The sequence below is a fragment of the Apiospora phragmitis genome, assembly GCF_038363925.1.
Source record: "Apiospora phragmitis strain CBS 135458 chromosome Unknown utg000002l:1.0-5516284.0:1.0-5523493.0, whole genome shotgun sequence".
NCBI lineage: Eukaryota > Fungi > Ascomycota > Sordariomycetes > Amphisphaeriales > Apiosporaceae > Apiospora > Apiospora phragmitis.
In genome coordinates, this window is record NW_027117400.1 from 4,525,276 (window position 1) to 4,544,065 (window position 18,790).

Sequence of the window (18,790 nt, forward strand, 5' to 3'; positions counted from 1 at the left end):
CGGATCCCCTCAACTTCGTTTGGCGGGCTGTACTTGTTGCAAATTCTTTAGGGCCGGCCGTGCAACGTAGGCGCAGCCCCAATTGAGTGTGTGGTGTATCGCTGCCGCTTCCCGGGTCTTGCTTGAGTCTTGAGCCTTGGCTACTACCCATTCTACGACGATTCTAGTCCTGCTGTGCGCCGTAAAATAGTGGCCGTCCTCTCTCTCCTTTCACTCGCCTTACCGCTCTGCAGCGTGCACGGCATGGAAAAGTGCTAGAAGCCCATTCTTTCATCGTCCCTCGATCCGCTACCCGATAAGCTTTCGGCCAGAGAGAGTGCTCGAGAGTACCACTAGACCAAAGCATATCTGCCTGTCCATCTATTCAGGTTAACCTCGCCGCTCCTTTCGAAACTCTATTATCGGGCCAATCCACCCCCCCCCCCAAAACACCTGTCGTCCAACACACGGCAGTGTACCTGTCTACCTTGGGGCTATTACCACCAAATAAGCTCGACTTGCCAGCGGAACTACCTCAGATCCCTCGAACTACCGCCCCTGTTATTTCGAAATTTGGACATTTCCGGAACGCTATAGACTGTCGTGAAGGCCCAATTCAGATTCGGCTCAAGTCTTAATAACGTCACTCCTGCTCCGTGGTGTTTTTTCCTGAAGAAAAAACACCTAAGCAAGCATCTCACCCTATACCTGCTTGCACCACGTGGGTTGTTTTGCGGACAGCCGAAACATATGCTGGTGTAACTCAGATTTCGTTTCGTTCGGAGACATCGTTCTGTTGATACCCGCGCAGCTTCTGCAGCAGCCACCCGTCGCTTGCTGTAGCAACATATCACATCTCTCTAACAACCTCTTCGGGATATCCTGCAACTAATGGGTCCGACGAGTTCACTGTGGCTCTGAAACAACTTGTCTCTTCTTTTACAGGGCACCGATTTCCCAAACATACAGCAACTCCGGGGTTGCAATCGCATGGGCCGATAACATTAGTTGAAGTGGATCTGCAGGCATCCCGTTTGCAGTCTTGTAATCCGACCTGAAGCGAAGAGATTCGTCCTCTCGCTACTTCGAAGAACCCCCCAACTGAAATAATGGGAAAATCCAGATTGCGTGGAAGCTCTCCGACATACCTGACCCCGTCTCCGAGGGCAATATCACCACCGTCTTCAGTCTGCGAGGACTGGGACATCGAAACCGCCATGTCTACATCCCGCCCAACCAGCTTGGCTATTCCTCGTACCGGCTCCCCGGCCGCCAAGCTGCCCTCCTTATCCGAAATCCTTTCCAATACAGCTTCCCCGCCATGGACGTTAAGTGCTTTCACTGCGTACCTGTCACAAAACCACTGCCTCGAAACACTCGAGATGTAATAGAGGCTGAGAGATACACCGCCACATACTTGCATTTGGTGAACTCACAACAGCAAATGTCTCAGCACCAAATAGACACGCTATGTTCTGCATGGGATAGAATGATGCAGACTTATATCACACCCTACGGCTCGCGAGAAGTCAACTTACCAGCACCAGTCCGCGATCGGTTATTGGCCCTGAGCCAATCTCTACCAAAACCACCAACGCCGTCCGAGCTCAACGAAGCTGTCACGATCGTCCAAGAACTGATGAGCGACTCGGTTCTTGTTCCCTTCTGCCAATCCGCAACGGTCGCGCTCGCCGAGCAACAGCAACAGGCTGCGGATGAGAGTCGCGAGGACGACACAGCCGGTCGCGGCTGAGAGTTCCCAAGGAATCATTTTCTCCGGACGAGAGCTCGCATTCCCCAAAAACACATTTCTACCTTTACTTAACCTTGCCCGCAACAGCATGCATAACCGATCCTCATCAATTATTGCATCCGAGACTGCGGATGCGGACTCGGTCACGGACGACAGCAGTAGTCCAAACTCAACACCTGGCGTCGAGCCAGTGACACCGCCGACCACGCCGCCGTCGTCGGACTTTACTTTTAGCACGTCACCTAACGGACTGCAACGGGCCATCTCGGGCAACAGTTGGAAGAAAATGGGCGCCAAGCTGGGATTGAACAGAAAGAGTCGATCTATGCATCGCTCCCAACCGACGAACATGCCTTCGACCACCAGCGCGGATATGCCACCCCCACTACCGGCCACCAGTTCGGAATCCCCATTATGAGGGTTACAGGTCACACCATCACACGAAATCTCTACGAGCACTACGACTACGTTCCTTGAGCCAATCGATAGGGACGATATCCAGGTATCCCAAGGGCGTCTTGGGAGGATCCCCATCCGGGTCAGCGAATCCCAATACCCGCGAAGCCTGACAGTGCTCTTGAACATGCTCAAACTGCTCCTAGTAGTTTAGTGGGTGGTGTGGCCGCAAAAGGCGATGGCCCACCGTCTCCATGCGGCCCCCATATGGTGCGCCGCGCCACTCGGCTTCGACACCGCAATACGATGCCCAAACCCTTGAAGATACCAGCAAAGGTCCCAGAGGAGCCGGAATCCAAAAGCGCGCCCTTGATCTGCTCACGTTCGATCGAGTTCCCCACGATAACACCGCGACTATCGGTTACCGGGGTTCAGGTCTCAGGTCAAACAAAGACAGTGGAGATTGACACCGACACTGAAACAGATGTGGGCACTTCTTCCGACCCTTCAGATTTGGATGAGGGGAAAGTGACGGAGTCTCCGCCGTGTCTCCTCACAGACGTATCAAATTATTTGAGCGTCCATGCCCAGCTCGAGGAAGATGATGCATCTGTCACAGTGGTCGATTCCGACGCGTACAGCCGTACGAGCTCCATGGAGGATCTCTATGGCTGGGAGGCCGAGCTAGACCGCAAATTGGGCTGTGGCATGTCAAACCCAGTCCAGGTTTGCAAATGCAACCACTTCGAATACCGCCGTGCAGACGGGGCCAAGCGCAGCCTTCTGCATCGTGTTTTCAACCTCCCCAATAGCCGCCGAGGCAGTGCCGGGAGCTAAAGACTACGCAATAGCTGGCGTATGGAGAAAGACTACAGATGAAACTTCATTACATCAAGGACAAACAAAAGTACAGGAAAATATCGCACATTATTCAACGGCGTTTGGACCCAGGCCTGTTCTGGAAAATGGACGGGCCTGGGCGATTTCGATTCAAAACCACTAGGGAATAACATAGACTGGGGCATTTTGGCAGCATTTTTGGGTCATGTTTATGGCGAGGCGTTCAACGACACATGGAAAGGTCAGCATCCATGAATGATTCGAATCATTTGATTTTGGCGATGGATATCCCACGCTCCCGCTACATTCAATGGGGCAGCGTTGGTTACTTGAGAGTCTCATGAAGCGACGAGTTATTGGAAAGAGAAAGAAAGGGGTCTGCCGATCACGCAACACTGCATTGCTTGGAGCCTGGATCATTTACACGCGGCTTCGCATCCTCCTGCTAGACGAGAGAAGGAGTTTTCGAGCGGACCTACACGAAGAGGCATCATTGTGTGACGACTGTATCATGAGAGCGAGCGCGTTTATATGGAAAGACTAGCTGCTGCTACTTCGGGTTGATTTATAATGTTTATACGCCATACCATACAAACCCTTGTTCAGAGGGAAGGGTTTATGTACAGAACCTCAAATGACAAACCACTCGATCACAAATACATACCATGACTGCAATTGTACCCAAATCCGTGACATGAATGATGACAACATACCGTGAGGTCCATTAATTGGCCCCTCTTCGCCCATTCATACACGATAGAGGGTTCAAATGGCTGAACATCTTAGGCACCAGCCTCTCTGTAAACAGGCACGGCAGTGTCCATTGACAAGTTGGTGTAGCTCGACGCAGTTTTCCAAGCTACGGACGGAAAAGGAAATCCGTATGAGCGTCTGTTTTCAATTCTAGTTGTCATCAGCGATGACGACTACGACATAGATGCCACCAATGGATGCATGAGAAGGCTTGCAGGCTTTACAACGGTTTTGCCGTTAGACAGCCCTTTTAGAGTTATTTTCTAGCTTACCTGCGTCTCTAGCCAGCTTGGCACCAATAGAGACGTGTAGTGGAAAAGAAAGGAAGAGCTTGGACGGGAAAAAGAAGAGGCAGATATAATCTGTCGGTCTGTTTAAGATTCAGCTGATATATTCGCCTCCTCTTGGGTGCCGTTTCCGCTGGGGCCCAAGTCCCCCCTCCCCGGGCCGTGCACCACGGTCGTCGTTTGTCAGGTCGGTCGGTCTTGGAAACATGCGGGGGAACGGCGCATGGAGAGATGGATGAACTACAGCGTACGTGTGGTATGGTATGGCAAGGGATGAACTGATAACCAACAAGATGATACACGAGTGACCGTAGCCACTCCTTCTTGGCAAAACCCCCTATCCATCTCATTCCTCCATTTTACTTGTTCGGTGACTGACCGTTCGAATCATCGTCAGTCTTGGCAAGTTGCGACATATGAGTAGCACGAAGCCCATGTTGACCAAAGATATGTCGTTGTCGTACATCTTGTCTGTTGGCCTGTGCCCGTGCTTCGAACTTGCATAGTCATGTCTAAGTAGATAAGAGTGTGTGGGCTTGTTTTTAGTATGGTTACTAATAGTAGTAGTAGTAATCCTACGCATCGTGGTATATGAATCACCGCCTACCCTCACCGCTCGGAGTGTCAAACTAAGCGTAGTGGTGGTGCGGGTGGCAGTGCCGCGCTGCCTGCGTCTTTCCTAACATCCTTTGTTGGGATGATTTCGTTTCCTCCTGGTTTTATGTATCTTAGTATCTGTCTGTTCGGACTGAACCGCCGCTGCGGTCCCGTCGTCCCGCGGCTATCTCCGCGGGGAAGAGATCCGGAGGACGAAAGACAAAAGGAGATCGCCGTGGATCTGCAAGTGGCCGTCATAGCCTGCCTGCAGCGTCCGTTCGTCGTCCTCGGGCCCGGGGGGGATAGATAGATATTAGATAGACATATACATGGGACGAAACGAAAATAGTGCAAAGAATTTGCCTTCCTTCTTCTTCTTCTTTTCTCTTCGGCTTATCCGAGAAGTTCTATTAGCGTCGCTGCCCCTTTTTATGACGCTACTTGCATTTGTTGTTTAACTCCCTTTGTCAGGTAACTTAAGTAAAGTAACAGAGTTAAACTTAACCTGCCTGGGTAGGTGCTCGATGGCAGCTAGTCAACCCGCGCCCAGAATCCGCGCCGCCCTGCTGCTGCCGGCCTGCCGCCCCCTCCTTCAGCGGCCAGTCAGTCAGTCAGGGGAAGTGGCGGTGGCGGATAAGTAAGAAGCAGACAGGACGAAGGGAGATCTCCGGGCTTTGGTTTGGCGGCCTTGGCGATACGGAGATTGGCGGCGCTCAGGGGGAGATAGGAAGGGACGAAACTAACGGGATAGGGGGGTGGTTCTGGCTGATCCGATGGGCAGCGGCACTGGATTGTCTGCCCATCATGATCTGTTGGCGTGATGCAAGAAAGGGACGATCGAGGAATGATTTGGGAGGATCGATCATTGGGGGGTGGGGGGGGGGGTTGCTTTTTTATGTGAAGAGGGTGTTTGTTCGCTGGAACGAGTCAGTTGGGCCAGTCAGTCATCCAAAGACGTTTCTGGTTTCTGACGAGTGTGTCGCTGCGTATGTAAGTGCCGTGACCCGCTGAAAAGGGGGGATTGATACGCATACCTACTACGAACTCTTCATGATCGAAGCTGTACTCGATGTTTCCATCACTAGTTGCTGCCCTTGTGTGTTAGTTAGGTATGTAGCTAGATATAGATGTAGAAGAACAGTATGAGAACGGCAAATTAGTCGATGCGAGATGTGTGTAGCGGGAAATGTGTTTATCGCGAAGCGGCCTCTTGTTCATGGGAATTATGCAATTAGTGTAGCTGTTACACACACGACAGCTTCCGCCTCACAGGTCGTTGCAGAGGAGGAGGACATTTTACGAGATTTGCATTGAAGCGTTATGTTCTTAGATAACCATCTCCAAGGTAGAGTGTTTTTGTTAAGCAGCATGTATGCCCTTGCCGATCTGTGTTTTCTCTCACGAGACCTGCCAGGGACGGACCACGCCGTCATCACCGGTTGTGACGAGCATCTCCTCGACGCCTCTCCGCTCCGGGGCGCACTCCATATCGTAGCGCTTGCACCAGGTGACATGATTTATCTCAAAAGGGCCGTGGCCGTGGCCCGTAGTACCCAAAACCTTCCAAGTCGTAGACGCAGGTGCTTTCGCTCTGCCGGCGTTCCCGTTGTTGCCCATCTGTACGTCGCCGTCGAGTTCTACCGTAGCCTCGTCGGGTGATGTTTCGATGTTGGTAGCGGCCGGCTCTTCGCCATAGACGACGATGACGCCGTCGCTGCCCGTGCTCGCTATCCGCGCCGAGTCCGCGCTCCACGACGCCGAGTAGACGTCCCTCGTGTGCGCCTTGGGCAGGGTGGCGGTGCATTCCCACTCCTCCTTGAGGGACCGCCGCATCGTGTTCGGGATCCCACCCAGGCCACCCCAAGCATGTTGCGCCGGCGCATTTCCCCCTCGTCCTCATCGTCGTCCTCCTTCAGCGTCCACAGGCGCAGCGTCTGGTCGGCGCTCCACGTCAGCAGGCGCGGGAACCGGGTGCCCTCGGGCGCGGGCTCCCACTGGAGGCCCCAGACGGTGCCCGCGTGGCCCTCGAGCACGGCGACGCAGACCCACTCGCCGTCGCCGTCCTCGCGCCAGATGCGCACCGTGTCGTCGTAGCTCGCGCTCGCGAGCACGTCGCTGCTGTAGCGGCCGCGGCCGCTGCGGGCCGTGTTGTCGGGGCACCAGGCGACCGCCTTCACGTCGCCGTCGTGCTCGTTGAGCACCGCGACCGTCTCCACTCGTCGTCGTCCTCGTTGGCGCCCACGTCCTCCCAGATCCACACCGACTTGTCGCGCGAGCACGTCGCCAGGTACTGGCCCGAGGGCGAAAAGGCCACCGACTTGATCTCCGAGTCGTGGCCCTCGAGCACCAGCGCGAACTCCCAGTCCTTTTCGGCGTCGTCCTTATCCGACGCGTCGTCATTACCGGCGGAAGCGCCTGCTATTTCCACCTCGAGGTCATCGCCTGTCGCCTTCCTCTCCTCTTCCCAGCGCCACAGCCCGGCTGTCGAGTCGAATGAACCTGACACCAGACATAGCTTATGTGGGCTTAGGTTGGGCTTCCAGGCCACGGATCGCACGGAGCGCGTATGTCCTCCGCTGAGAGTGCTATGCGACGTAAGGGTGGAGAGCGAAAAAACAGTTGTGGACTTTTCGTGGGCAGTCGCGATGAGGGGGAGTGTCGGATGCGGTATCGACTGCCAGGCCCGATCGTATAGTTCTGGTTTGAATGGTGTAAGGGCAGTCAGCTTCACGGCGGAGGTTGCGCCGGTGCTTGGAGACTCGGTGTCGGCAGGAGGCATTTTGTATGGTGTAGTTGTAGGGTGCGGGCGTCGCACTGCCCCGATTGGCTCGGTTGTGGCTGTCTGCTTGAGTGGACAGCAATGGACAACACAAGAATTATAGATGCCTATAAGAATCCAGAGAGAATCATGAACAGTTCCCAGCAATTGCAAGCATGTCACAAAGTTGAGAGACCCGATAGCGCATCACCAGCTTGACTTGCAGTTTTGTGATAAGCTCTTTTTCTGCGCTTATCTGCCCGCACCCGGACTGACGTATTGAGGGGTCCGGCTCCAAAACTACCCCACCATCTCCATAGGGGCTTTGGAATACACATAACTCATCAGGATAGCCAACGTTTTCAAGTTTCTATCGCTCCATCCATCGATATCCCTGGGCTCCGTTGAAGGAGGCACTGGTAGGAACAGTCCATGTGTCTGGCAGGCCTCGCCCATGCTCCTGATCCGAAAAGGCATGACCCTGGTGAGAGTTACCCCTCGGCTTTTCCATTGTTGACTTTGAGAGGAAGTGGCCCATTCTGTGTTTTATCTGCCGTTTAATGATATATGCTGTTTGGAAATGTGCGAAGATGGTATCAGGCACAATACCTATATTCAATGTCTTCTTGAAATTAGCAAACGGTACTGCAGTGTGTTTGCAATAGCAATCAATGTAGTGAGGTGACATGCAAGTTGCCTTCTTATACATAAAGGAGGTATGCTTTCAGTGCCCCCTGAGTAAGATACTCTACAGCGATTCCCTGCAAATCGAATCAAATTGACACTTATAAGAACAAAGCATGAAATGTATACAATGGGGAGACGACTAAGACGTACACGATGATGCAAGACAGGTCATCGTCCCGACGATGTGTAAAAGTCACAACCCACGTTGAAAGTGGGGAGGTCTATACACATCGTCGGGGCGACGACTATAAACGGGGCACAGGTATCCGTTGCTCAATCCTTTCGCTCACTCTTTGAACACACCTGGGGACCGGCCGGTTTCACAGATGCATGCTACAGAGGGTCTTGCAAGAACTCGACACCCATCACGGCCAACCGTGATGAACACGTTGCCAATGGACTTGGTCCGGAACGCTGCCTCGCAGCTGGCAAAGTAATACACCCACTTCCTGCGGAAGACCTCGATTTCCGCCTTGCTCATCCCTCCCTTCTTCGTCTGGCCACCGCCCATCTCTTTCTTCTCCCCGCCGAGCCTCCGCAACTACGGCACGATCTCCCCGTCAAACCGGTCTAGAAACCTCCGGCGCCAGCACCGCAACGCCCGCGCGTAGTGCGCCCCCGCACTGCTCACGTCCTCGACCACGAGCCGGCCCCCGGCCCCGCGCCGGACGCCCTCGACCAGCGCCGCCACGCTCGGCAGCTCGCCGCCGGTGAACACGTAGCGGCGGACGAAGTCGTCCGGGCCGCTCAGGTAGCGCTCGTAGTGCGCGTCGCTCATCGTGATGGACTGGAAGACGGCGATGCCGCCCGGCCCGGCCGTCAGGTAGCGGTCTACGCACCGGAAGTAGGTCGTGAGGCACTCGTGGCCTACCTGCTCGAGCATCTCGATGCTGACGACCATGTCGAACCTTCCTCCTTCTCTTCCGGTCGATGATTCCGATGATGATGATGAGGGTGGCGGTACTTCGCGGTAGTCGCACACCAGCACCTGGACTTGGCCGGGCGACAGGGACGCCGTGGCGGTCACCCGCTCCCGAATCAACGATGCCTGCTCCTCGCTCGGCGTGATCGTTGTCACGCGGCAGCCCGTCTCGCTCGCCGCGAGGATGGCGAAGCTGCCCCAGCCGCCGCCGATCTCGAGGACGTGGTCGGTGGGCTTGATGCGGGCGGCACGAACGACGAAGCGCAGCTTACGTTTCTGCGCCTCCTCCAACGTGTCAGTGTCATCCTCCGCGTCGTGATGATCATTCAATGAGTCCTTTGAATTTTCTTCCTGAACTTCTGCCATCGTAGACAACGGTCCTCCCGCCGGGTCCCCACGCCACAGCGGACACGAGTACGTCATGGTGCCGTCCAGGAACGCGGCGAAGAGGGCGTTGGAGAGTGAGTAGTGCCGCACGGCGTTGAGGCGCGCCGTGGCCACGTCGTGGGCCTTCCGCAGCAGCGCGGGCCCCACCACGGACCACCGAAAGAAGACGTCGTACGCCGTCTGCTTGGCCCAGGCCGTGGCGGGGCGGTTCTCGGCCAGCAGCATGACGACCAGGAACGTGGTCAGGTCTGGCGAGTCGACCTCGCCAGCCATGTACGCCTCGGCCAGGCCCAGGCTGCCGAACAGCAGCAGCCGGAGCCAGGCCGTGTTGGAGTGGTCCTTGAGTCTGCCCTCGAGACTCTCGAGGGACTTCAGAGAAGAAGAAGAAGAAGAAGAAGAAGACGACGACGACTTCTTCGTTGTCTTCGCTTCTCCTGCTACTGCGTGCCCGTTCCCAGTCTCGTTTCCGCTCATGTACGTATGCCGCGGCGGCGGCTTGGTGCCCCGGGTGATGACGGTGCCTTCAGGCTCCTCGATTTCAATGTAGCCGACCTTCAGCTCCTGCTGCTGGCTTAGCACGAGCCAGCGTGCCCAGACTGCCAGCTGAGCTACTACATATTGCTGTAGTTGCTGGAGCAAGGACAATATTATGTTGAGTAGAGTGACCATTTTTACGCTAAAGACATGGAACAGGGGCGGCGAGCTTCCTTGACTTGTAAACATCGAGATGGAATGAGCGAGGTATTTATAAAAAGTACATCTAAACATAGACAGAAGACCAGATCCCGCACCACCATGAATGTGGCACAGCAGGCAAACCTGGCTACCGCCATAAGCTGCCGCTACAAGCAAGGGTACAGGCACGGCAATGATATACTGCCATGCCACCCTCTCCTGTCCTCTTATCTATCCCTGTAAGGTTAGTCCTATCTTTTGAGGAGAAACCGTGGGGTCTGAGGCTGTCTCCAGACCTCCGAGGCCCTAGCCACCGACAAAAGCAAATATATATAATCTTACTGGCATATGTAGTTCGGACAGGCCAGTGTGATACGGACGGTCCCGCTCTACCCTGGATACTGTACGTTGCACGTATGTAGGTGCTTATAACTCTAAATCGGAGCAGCCGTATTTTTATGCGAGAGAGGGCCAATCAGATACAACTAGTCGGTGTTCCGGTGGCTCGGGACACAGCGAGGGGAACGTCGCAGCGTTATACAACCAGACAAGCAGGCATATTTCTAACCAGATTTAGTGGTGTTGTGGGTGCCCATACAAGGGTGTGGAAGAACCAACTGAAGACCGACCCTCTTTTGTGACGAAAACCATGCTCGGTTCTTTTGCCAAATGGGAGAGTCTATACGGATACACATACACACATCCTTCGTCTCGCCGGTCTCGTGTCCCTCGGCACCACAGAAGAAAAAAAGACCCAGCTCGCCAAGCTTGCTGTTTACGGTATACGAGATACGGGAACTGGGCTAGCCCCGGTGTAAGTGTGTGGGTGTGTGTGTATGAGCACCCTACTACTGTGATATGCCTGTTGCTCAAGTAGTCACTCTAATAGGCTGAGGTTGGGCAGAACCGGACGGTCCTCCGGTGCTGTTGGCTCAATCCCTGGTTTCTTATTCGTTCGTCCCGGTTGGGAAGGGACGATCGCCGAAGCGGACGGACTTATATTGAAGCTGCCTGCTTTCCTGCTATCAATCCGCTGGATCCGAATGTCTTGAGTATACTTGTGTGGTTGCGGCATCTGAGACATCAATTCAACCATCTGATCAACTGATCTGATCTACCTTTCTACGTTCAATCCCATATCCAGCTCACAGCCCGAACCCAACCCGTCTGTTTGGGCTCCGGCATGTCCGGATACAGGTCCACCTGTTCCAGCGCGGCCAGCAGCGGGATGCTATCCAGCGACACGACCTGGGTCTTCTTGAGAAACTTCCAGATGAGGTAGGCGCCGAGAACCAACGGGATATCCCTTCATTGTGGGAGGCATCAGTTAGCAGTGATTGTGGATGTGGAGTGGGATAGCGAGAGACTCACAAATAGGATGAGACGAATTTGGCTGCGTCCCAGTTACCCTTGGTAAAGACAGTAAAGCCGCTGGTGAAGAGGATGAGGATACACATGACGAGCGCCACGCATGAACTGTAGACTGTGCGACCAAAATATCAGTAATGTTACGTCAAGCAAAAAGGACCTCAATCAAAAAGGTCCCCAAGCAAAATACGTCAAGAATTATATAAGAACTCACAAGTCCACGAGTTATTCCATGGCAGCCGCGATGCGGATATGTTCTGCCTCCGCATGCTGAGCTTGAGCCGGATATGGTTCAGCAAGATGGTGCACCACGAAATGAGGACGCCCGCCGCCGTGAGATCGACGAGCCACCAGAAGACGGCGAGCGCGCCGTTGGACAGCGACATGAAGCTGAGGAGCATGAAGAAGCTGAAAAGCCCGACACAGACGTATGGCGTACCCCAGCTCGTCGTGCGCAAGAACACTTTGGGCGCCTGGTTCTTCAGGGCCAAGCCGTAGAGGACGCGCGTGCCCGAGAGCAGGCTCTGGTTCGACGCGGACCAGGCCGACGTGATGACGACGGCGTTGACGACGAACGGGATGGCGCGAATGCCGGCGGCCGACGCGGCGATGACGAAGGGGCTCTGCGCGGCGGTGCCGGACGCGTCGCCCAGCCGCTCGTCGCTGCTGGCCACGAGCATGCCCACGATGAGCACGGGCCAAGATATAAAAGATGACGATGCGGGCGAAGACGCGCTTGCAGGCGCGCGGGATGGCCCGGCGCGGGTTCTGCGCCTCGGCCGCGGCCATGGCGATGGACTCGACGCCCGCGAAGGAGAAGACGGCGCCCGTCATGACGCTCCAGTAGGCCAGGAACTTGCCCCAATCGCCCGAGGCGATGGGAGCAGCTCCACGAACGGGCCGGGGTTCTGTATATAAGTCAGCACGGGTGCAAGGGCCTCTACACACATATATTGATATGCATAACATGAAGAAGAAGAAGACATCATTTCACCTTCCAGTACCGGAACCCTATCCGTTCGGTTCCGGGTATCCCGCCGAGGTTTATTACCAACCCCAATATGATCAGAAAGACCACGAGCACGATCTTGATGAGAGCGAAGACGAACTCGATCTCGCCAAAGACGCGAATGAACGCAAACCCGACGGCCGCGGTCAACACGATGAACACGACGATCCAGACGGCCGGGCTGACCTCCTCGACGGGGTCGAACCAGTACGAGAACAGCACGCAGATAGCCGTGATCTCGGCCGGGATGCTCAGGATGTTGCCGTAGACCAAATTCCAGCCGATGGCGAACCCCAGGGCCGGGTCCACGAGGAACTCGGCGTGGCGCACGAAAGCGCCCGTGACGGGCAGCAGCGCCGCCACCTCGCCGAGCGCGAACTGCACGGCGCACACGACGAGCCCGACGGTCGCGTAGGCCAGCAGGGCGCCCAGCGGGCCCGCGCCCTGCACAGCGCCGCCCAACCCCAAAAACAGGCCCGTGCCGATGGCGCCCGCGATGCCCAGCATGGACAGGTGGCGCTGCTCGAGGCCGCGGCGCAGGTCCTGGCCCTCGGCCGCCGTGACCAGATCGCCGTCATGGTCGGCGGTACTAGCGCCAGCGGCGGGCGGGAGGAGGCCACTCTCACCGCCGTCTTCGGCGTTGAGGTCCGCGATGGTGGGTGCGCTGAAGGTTCCATACACGGGTTTGCCAAGCGGGACCGACGGCGGCGAAGAAGCCATGGCGAATCTAGGCTTTTTGCTTGTGGCTGCGCAACAAACCTTCTCTTCCTCTAGCACACACCAGGGGACTCGCGACTCGCTAGACGACGAGAGTCTTGGGTGATGGACTAAGCCAAGCCAAGCCTTTTTGGAAGAGGACAATCGGCCAAATCCTCTGATAAGAAAGCCTTGATAAAACGATCAGCTCTAGGCATCCATTGTATACCTAATACGCCGACTCTATAGGTACTCTACGATAGTCAGATCGTGTCAATTAACTCAAACGGGGAAAGAAAGAAAAAACCTTGCTTACCTCGCTGTAGGGTCCTTGAGCAAGTTGGTATTTGCTTATCGCCCAGGTGAGTCTCGATGGTGTGATTACACCGCTAGTGGGGCCGGACACAGCAGGGAAACCAATCGCCGCGCCCTCTACGGAGATCTACGGAGATGAGGCCCCCCCCCGGAACTTACCATGGGGGTGTCACTGACAGCAAGACAAGGCATATCAATAGTCTCCTTCGTTTTCAAGGCATATTCTCTATTTCTGGTCAAGCTCTCCTGCCAGTACAACACGACTAAACGATGCCTTCAGTGCGGCGGCTGCTTGCTGCACTTCAGACAGAGAGAGAGAGAGAGAGAGAACTACTAAACCCACGTTCAAGCGCCAGTACATCTGCTTCTAGCACTGGGCAATGGACAAAAGGCCTTCCCAAAAATTCCCCTTTAACAAGAATATCTTCTGCGCTCGCTACCCCGCCGGCTCCTATCTGGGTATTGTACGCACGTGTGTGCAGCCCCATGGAACTTTCCTGCTTCAGATCTTGGTCTCCTCTGAAGCCCCTTATCATACTACACTCGTACACACATAAATCCTTGCATAACCGAAACGCCCCCTTCAGGAAACCACGACTGATCCGACTGTCAACTCAACAACATCAGGACCTTCCCATGATATCCTCGAGTGCCTTGTCCCAACTGTCAACGTTTATGTAGTTGTAACTGCGACCCTCCTCCTTGAGAGCATGGTACCACCCCAGTGTCGGCTGGTATTGGTAGTCCAAGCTTTCAGTCCTTGGGTCAACCCTGCGCGCTTGTAGGGCTGCGTCGTAGAGTAGATTGCGGCAGTTTGACTGTCCCTGCTTATCTCCCTGCGGTGCATGGATTATCATCCGCTCTGGCTGATCCATGTCACCCACCGCCTTGGGAAATTCATCTGTCTCCTCTCTTCTGCTGTCTGCTGATCCCGTCCAGGGGTTGTACACGTCTTCCCGCGTGCGTTTCCAGCCACTGCTGGCCAGCATAACGTGGAAGGGGGGTAGAAAGCCATATGCATTCTTGATCAGAAAGTCGGCTGCATGACAAGTGACATCGATGGGGTAAGGTGGGTCCGGCGTGGGTGGGAGCGGAAAATCGCCAAGCCAGACTTTGCCGAGATAGTGCTCCGGAAATCGTTTGGGTGCTTCCTCTCGTACGAAATCTATCAATCGCCTTTGCATGGGCAGGAGAGCAGGTCCGCTTGATGACGACCCACGTGATCGCTCCGTAAAAGCGCAATCCCAGAGGAAGAGCTCCATCTCCTTGTATGGCTTGTCGAAATAATGCGGGTTGACTGGACGATATATTGCGATCCACGGATGTCGACCAGTACCTGCAGCGTTCTCTGAGCCGGTCCAGTCGCTATCTATCGTATAGAATAGACCCATCAGAGTATTGACGCCCTTCCAGAATCTGGGTATCGAGTAAAACCAGTTTGTGAAGGTGGCATACTCGCACCTCGGATCTTCAAAGGCATCTGCCATTTTCACGTCTAGCCACGAGACCGGGTCGAAATAAAACTTGATCCAGGAATTCTTAATAGCGCTGTTTACAAGCGAGATCCAAGATTTTATCTCAGCTGCTCGGTCGCTGGCGAATATTGTGCTTTGGAAGACGTATGGTGCTATCGATTCGTCAGACGAACTTGCCAAATTTTGCTGTGCGCGAAGGAAGCGAGCAAAAGCTACATCAGGATCACCGACTGTGTTGGGCGCATAGTTGGGGATCTGGACTGTTCTGCGAGCTTTCGAAATGCCTCTAGCCCTCGAACCGACAACGTAGAACTTCCTGTAGCTGGTAAGGCGTGTCGTTGACCACCAGGCGAACCAGTTGACAAGGCTCTGTTCGTCATTAGGGTCGATGTATTCGCTGGCCCACACTGTCTTGCAAATGTCCTCCGGAACCTCTTCCAGAGCGAACTCTGTAACATTGCTAACATTCACAATGTCGCATGCCAACTCCCAAGCGCGCAATCGATCCTTAAGATCGTCTCGTAACAGTCCTTTTGCGGCGAGTTTGTTGTCAAGATACAAGTCGCTCGACTGCGTGCGCTTGAGCTGGTCTGCTTCTCGAGCTTTATCCACGATCAGCCCCCGTAAGTAATCGGGGAAATTAGCGCAGCCCACAAGAATGTATGGTGCAGCTCTGCTGTTTTCCTTGAACCACGCCAAGAGCTTACAAAGCTCCGCAGGCTCAGAAACGGCGAAGCTCGGGGTGATCAAGATTGCGCAGCCATAAGGAAAGAGGGGTGTCAGTTTTAGACATGGTAGTGGCATAGCAGGATCCTTTTCAAGTGCTCTCTGAACTGCCCAAGAACTTAACGCAGATTCATGCCCGGATGAAGCCAGATGCCAAAGGTTGTGACCGCTGTAGTTAAGCGAATCCCATAACCTAGGAATTTTCCTTATACTTTTCATAACAGAGTCGTGAAGTATCACAGTGCCATCTTTGTTCCCTTCTTGAGTAAACTTGGTCCAACTCCCTTCCCAGCTAGTGGTGAAGATGCGGCACCCCGGCACTAAGCTTCGTAGCCAGAGTGCCACCATCTGAAAGACAAATCTCTCCGACTCATGGTGGATAAGGTAGTAGTCTGGTTTTTTCCGTAAAGCTTCAGGGTCGACGTCTATGAGTTCATTCATCACCTTCAGGCACACATCAGCATCCGCACTTCCTGGGCCAGAATGGGGTTCGTCCGATGAGACCAGTGGGCGATACAGTCCCAAATCAATAGGTTTTGAAGGTTGGAATACGACGTGATTCAAAGACGTTGGTGATGGGCTTGTTGGTTCCGCCAGACCTGCCCAAGCATCACAATGGCTTGGATAGATGAGGATTGAGTATTCTTTCCGGGCCAGATAGAAGGCTGCTTGAGTGCGACGAAGGTTCTTGCCTACCGCCTCCAGTGCTGGCATGTTCTCTGGTTCTGGGCAATCCACTATGCCACTGGCTAGCTTTTTATGAGCATCATAGAATGTTTCATTCCCAGGTGTACCGAAGAAGTCGTCTGCTACACAGACTGTGAGAAACTGCAGTGTTGTGTCATCCATGAACGGCTTCAACCATGGAAGGTGGGCTCTTGTGATGCCATTAAGTAGAATCCGAATGCGACGAGATCCTTCAGGCCCGAAGGAAGCTGTCTTTGCCACGGACTGCTTGCCGGATCGCTCTTGATATGCTGCTAGAGATAGCTTCTTCTTCGGCGCTTTGGTGGTATCACGGGCGGGGATGGCAGATTCGGGTGCTGTCAACGGGCTTTCCATCTCTGCTGGCTCTTCGGAAATCGGATCTTCCGTAAAGCGTACCGACTTTCGAGGCTTTTTCGTCACATGTGGTGGCGCTTCTGGTGAGTGACTTCTGGTAGTATGACTGGGCAGCATATCATTCACCGTAGTCTTGCTGGGCGGCTGGTCTGCCGGTACCGCGGCAGCAGCCGGCTGCTTGGGTTTGTCGTCCGTTATAAAGAAGTTTGCTGGAATGGCAGAGGCGTTCAACGGAGCACTGTCATTCAGTTCTTGACCCTTCTTTCTTGCTGCATTCCTTTTGCGATGACTGGTGAACAGTCTGGGCTCCTTGCTGCTGTCCATCATAGACTCTTTCAGGCTTGACCGACGTTTTCTTAGCTTTGGTAGTTTGGCGGCAGGTGGTATAGCTGGGGGTCGTGCCGTCCGGGTTGCCTGGAACTTCTTGGCTAATGTTGATGAGGAGGAGGGTGCCACGATCGTAGTCTTGGCAATGGGTGGTCGAGGCTTGGTCTGAGTTTTATCACTGATGCTTGGTTTTTTGGTTGTTCTAGACTGGGCAGAGTCTTTGTTTCCAACGCTTGGTTTCCTTGCTTCCCCTGACGGAGTAAGATCTTTGCCACTAATGCTCGTTTTCCTGGCTGTGCCCCGATAGCCCGCCATCTGTGATGAACCGCCTGAGGCTTGTCTGGCTGGGTCGGGGAGCGATCCAGTGGATTGACGGCGCGTCGAGTCTTTACTTAAATTGCCAGTTGCGACCGTCGAAGTCGGCATACCCTTGAAGACCTTCTGTTTTATGGGTTTAGATACTCCAACCTTGTCAGTATCTCCAGGCTCATTTCGTTGAGCTTCATTGCCTCATCGCTCGATACTGGGCTATCCCTACTAAGAATAGACGCAGATGAGCCATCTACGGAATCCTCAGCAAACGGTGCAGTGAGTTGTTGACCGAGTCTTCGCCGCTTTGCGTTTCGTCTCAGATGTCTGGCATTATGGGCTTCAATAGCATCCGTTATTGCGTTTTCATAATCGTTGATATCAAATTGACGGCGTTCGCCACGAGAGATCTCATCCTTCTGCTCCTTCCATTGCTCGAGAAGCCCTTCTGATATTAATAGATTCTTGACTGGCTCCCATGTACATGCATCTAAAGGAAAGCCTACACGTTTGAAGTCTTAGCATTTTCGTCCAAAGTCGCCAACCAAAGGGGCTCTGGGGTGCCATAGATGCTTTGACTGTGCGGGTACCTGCAGTATAGGTGCGCAAGCTACATGAGTAGCTTTGGGTCATTCTAACCAAGGCATTGATGTTTGTATCTGGCTTACCTTCCCATTTGATCAAATATTCCATCTCGCCATCATGACCTGAGCCCTCCATCTTGCGCTCGTAGAGAACGCAGTCGACAGTCCATAATCCGCCATCATCGTCGTTCTCTGCGACGGTAGAGGTGAGGGAAATGTCGTCATCATCTCTTTGGTCGTTTTCTTTGTCGAAGAGTGATGACGGGCCACCGTGCTGTAGGGTCGCCATCTTCCTTTAAGCATTAGAAGGTGGTCTATCATGAACAGCGACGGGGAGAAAACGTTTCCAGGTCGGAACCTGAAAGGTTTCTTCAAGCAATGTGCTGTTCAAGGAAGCGTGGGACCAGCAGGACTTCAACGGCCACCACGCTTGTAACGCGCAGGCTGTAAGCCTTGGGCAGAATAAAGGCCCCAACAACTTGTATAGGTAGTAGGTAGCAGTTATTTCTACCTTGACTGATCATACAACTAGCGTACCAGGCCAGGCCTCCACCTGTTCATAGGACAGTGTCGGTAACACAGAAGCCCCCGAAGTACCCCACCTGCTTGCAGTAGGGTCTATACGTCAATGTTGTGCGATAATGGTGAATAATACGTTGCAAGGGGATGATAAATGGTGTTGAGAAAGAAGGGCGTTCCCATGGGGACTGGATGTCGAAGTTGTTGGTGTCCCCTCTTCACTGACTTTGATGCGAAATGGTTCAGTGGTGTAGGCTACTACTGGGCCTTATAGTAAGACCTCAGTACACCGGGTGTTGTTTCCCACCTGGGCAGTACCTGAAAAGTCGCTTGTCCAGTCCTGCACCGTTGTTTTGGACAATGGCA

At 54.1% G+C, this 18,790-nt stretch overlaps 7 protein-coding genes across 7 annotated transcripts; 3 read left to right on the top strand and 4 right to left on the bottom strand.

Moving 5' to 3' along the window:
• Positions 1 to 1,088: 1,088 nt before the first annotated feature.
• PG994_002175 (Regulator of g-protein signaling) lies at positions 1,089 to 1,732 on the top strand (the record flags this gene model as incomplete). Its single annotated transcript, XM_066853584.1, has 2 exons — positions 1,089 to 1,363; positions 1,468 to 1,732. The coding sequence occupies 2 exons, from the start codon at positions 1,089 to 1,091 to the stop codon at positions 1,730 to 1,732; spliced, it is 540 nt and encodes a 179-aa protein (XP_066721725.1).
• An 88-nt stretch (positions 1,733 to 1,820) lies between these two features.
• Positions 1,821 to 2,209, top strand: PG994_002176 (uncharacterized protein; the record flags this gene model as incomplete). The annotated part of the gene is made up of 2 exons (XM_066853585.1): positions 1,821 to 2,007; positions 2,049 to 2,209. 2 exons carry the CDS (start codon positions 1,821 to 1,823, stop codon positions 2,207 to 2,209), a joined length of 348 nt encoding a protein of 115 aa, XP_066721726.1.
• A 225-nt stretch (positions 2,210 to 2,434) lies between these two features.
• On the top strand, positions 2,435 to 2,965 carry PG994_002177 (uncharacterized protein; the record flags this gene model as incomplete). Its single annotated transcript, XM_066853586.1, has 1 exon — positions 2,435 to 2,965. The coding sequence occupies one exon, from the start codon at positions 2,435 to 2,437 to the stop codon at positions 2,963 to 2,965; it is 531 nt and encodes a 176-aa protein (XP_066721727.1).
• A 3,038-nt stretch (positions 2,966 to 6,003) lies between these two features.
• Positions 6,004 to 7,384, bottom strand: PG994_002178 (Cytosolic iron-sulfur protein assembly protein; the record flags this gene model as incomplete). Its single annotated transcript, XM_066853587.1, has 3 exons — positions 6,004 to 6,387; positions 6,465 to 6,794; positions 7,034 to 7,384. The coding sequence occupies 3 exons, from the start codon at positions 7,382 to 7,384 to the stop codon at positions 6,004 to 6,006; spliced, it is 1,065 nt and encodes a 354-aa protein (XP_066721728.1).
• Positions 7,385 to 8,591: 1,207 nt separating this feature from the next.
• On the bottom strand, positions 8,592 to 10,028 carry PG994_002179 (uncharacterized protein; the record flags this gene model as incomplete). The annotated part of the gene is made up of 1 exon (XM_066853588.1): positions 8,592 to 10,028. One exon carries the CDS (start codon positions 10,026 to 10,028, stop codon positions 8,592 to 8,594), a length of 1,437 nt encoding a protein of 478 aa, XP_066721729.1.
• A 1,134-nt stretch (positions 10,029 to 11,162) lies between these two features.
• On the bottom strand, positions 11,163 to 13,131 carry PG994_002180 (uncharacterized protein; the record flags this gene model as incomplete). The annotated part of the gene is given in 6 exon segments (XM_066853589.1): positions 11,163 to 11,340; positions 11,406 to 11,517; positions 11,617 to 12,025; positions 12,045 to 12,310; positions 12,397 to 12,413; positions 12,458 to 13,131. 6 exon segments carry the CDS (start codon positions 13,129 to 13,131, stop codon positions 11,163 to 11,165), a joined length of 1,656 nt encoding a protein of 551 aa, XP_066721730.1.
• A 914-nt stretch (positions 13,132 to 14,045) lies between these two features.
• Positions 14,046 to 18,194, bottom strand: PG994_002181 (uncharacterized protein; the record flags this gene model as incomplete). The annotated part of the gene is made up of 3 exons (XM_066853590.1): positions 14,046 to 17,403; positions 17,481 to 17,823; positions 17,990 to 18,194. The coding sequence occupies 3 exons, from the start codon at positions 18,192 to 18,194 to the stop codon at positions 14,046 to 14,048; spliced, it is 3,906 nt and encodes a 1,301-aa protein (XP_066721731.1).
• Positions 18,195 to 18,790: the final 596 nt, after the last annotated feature.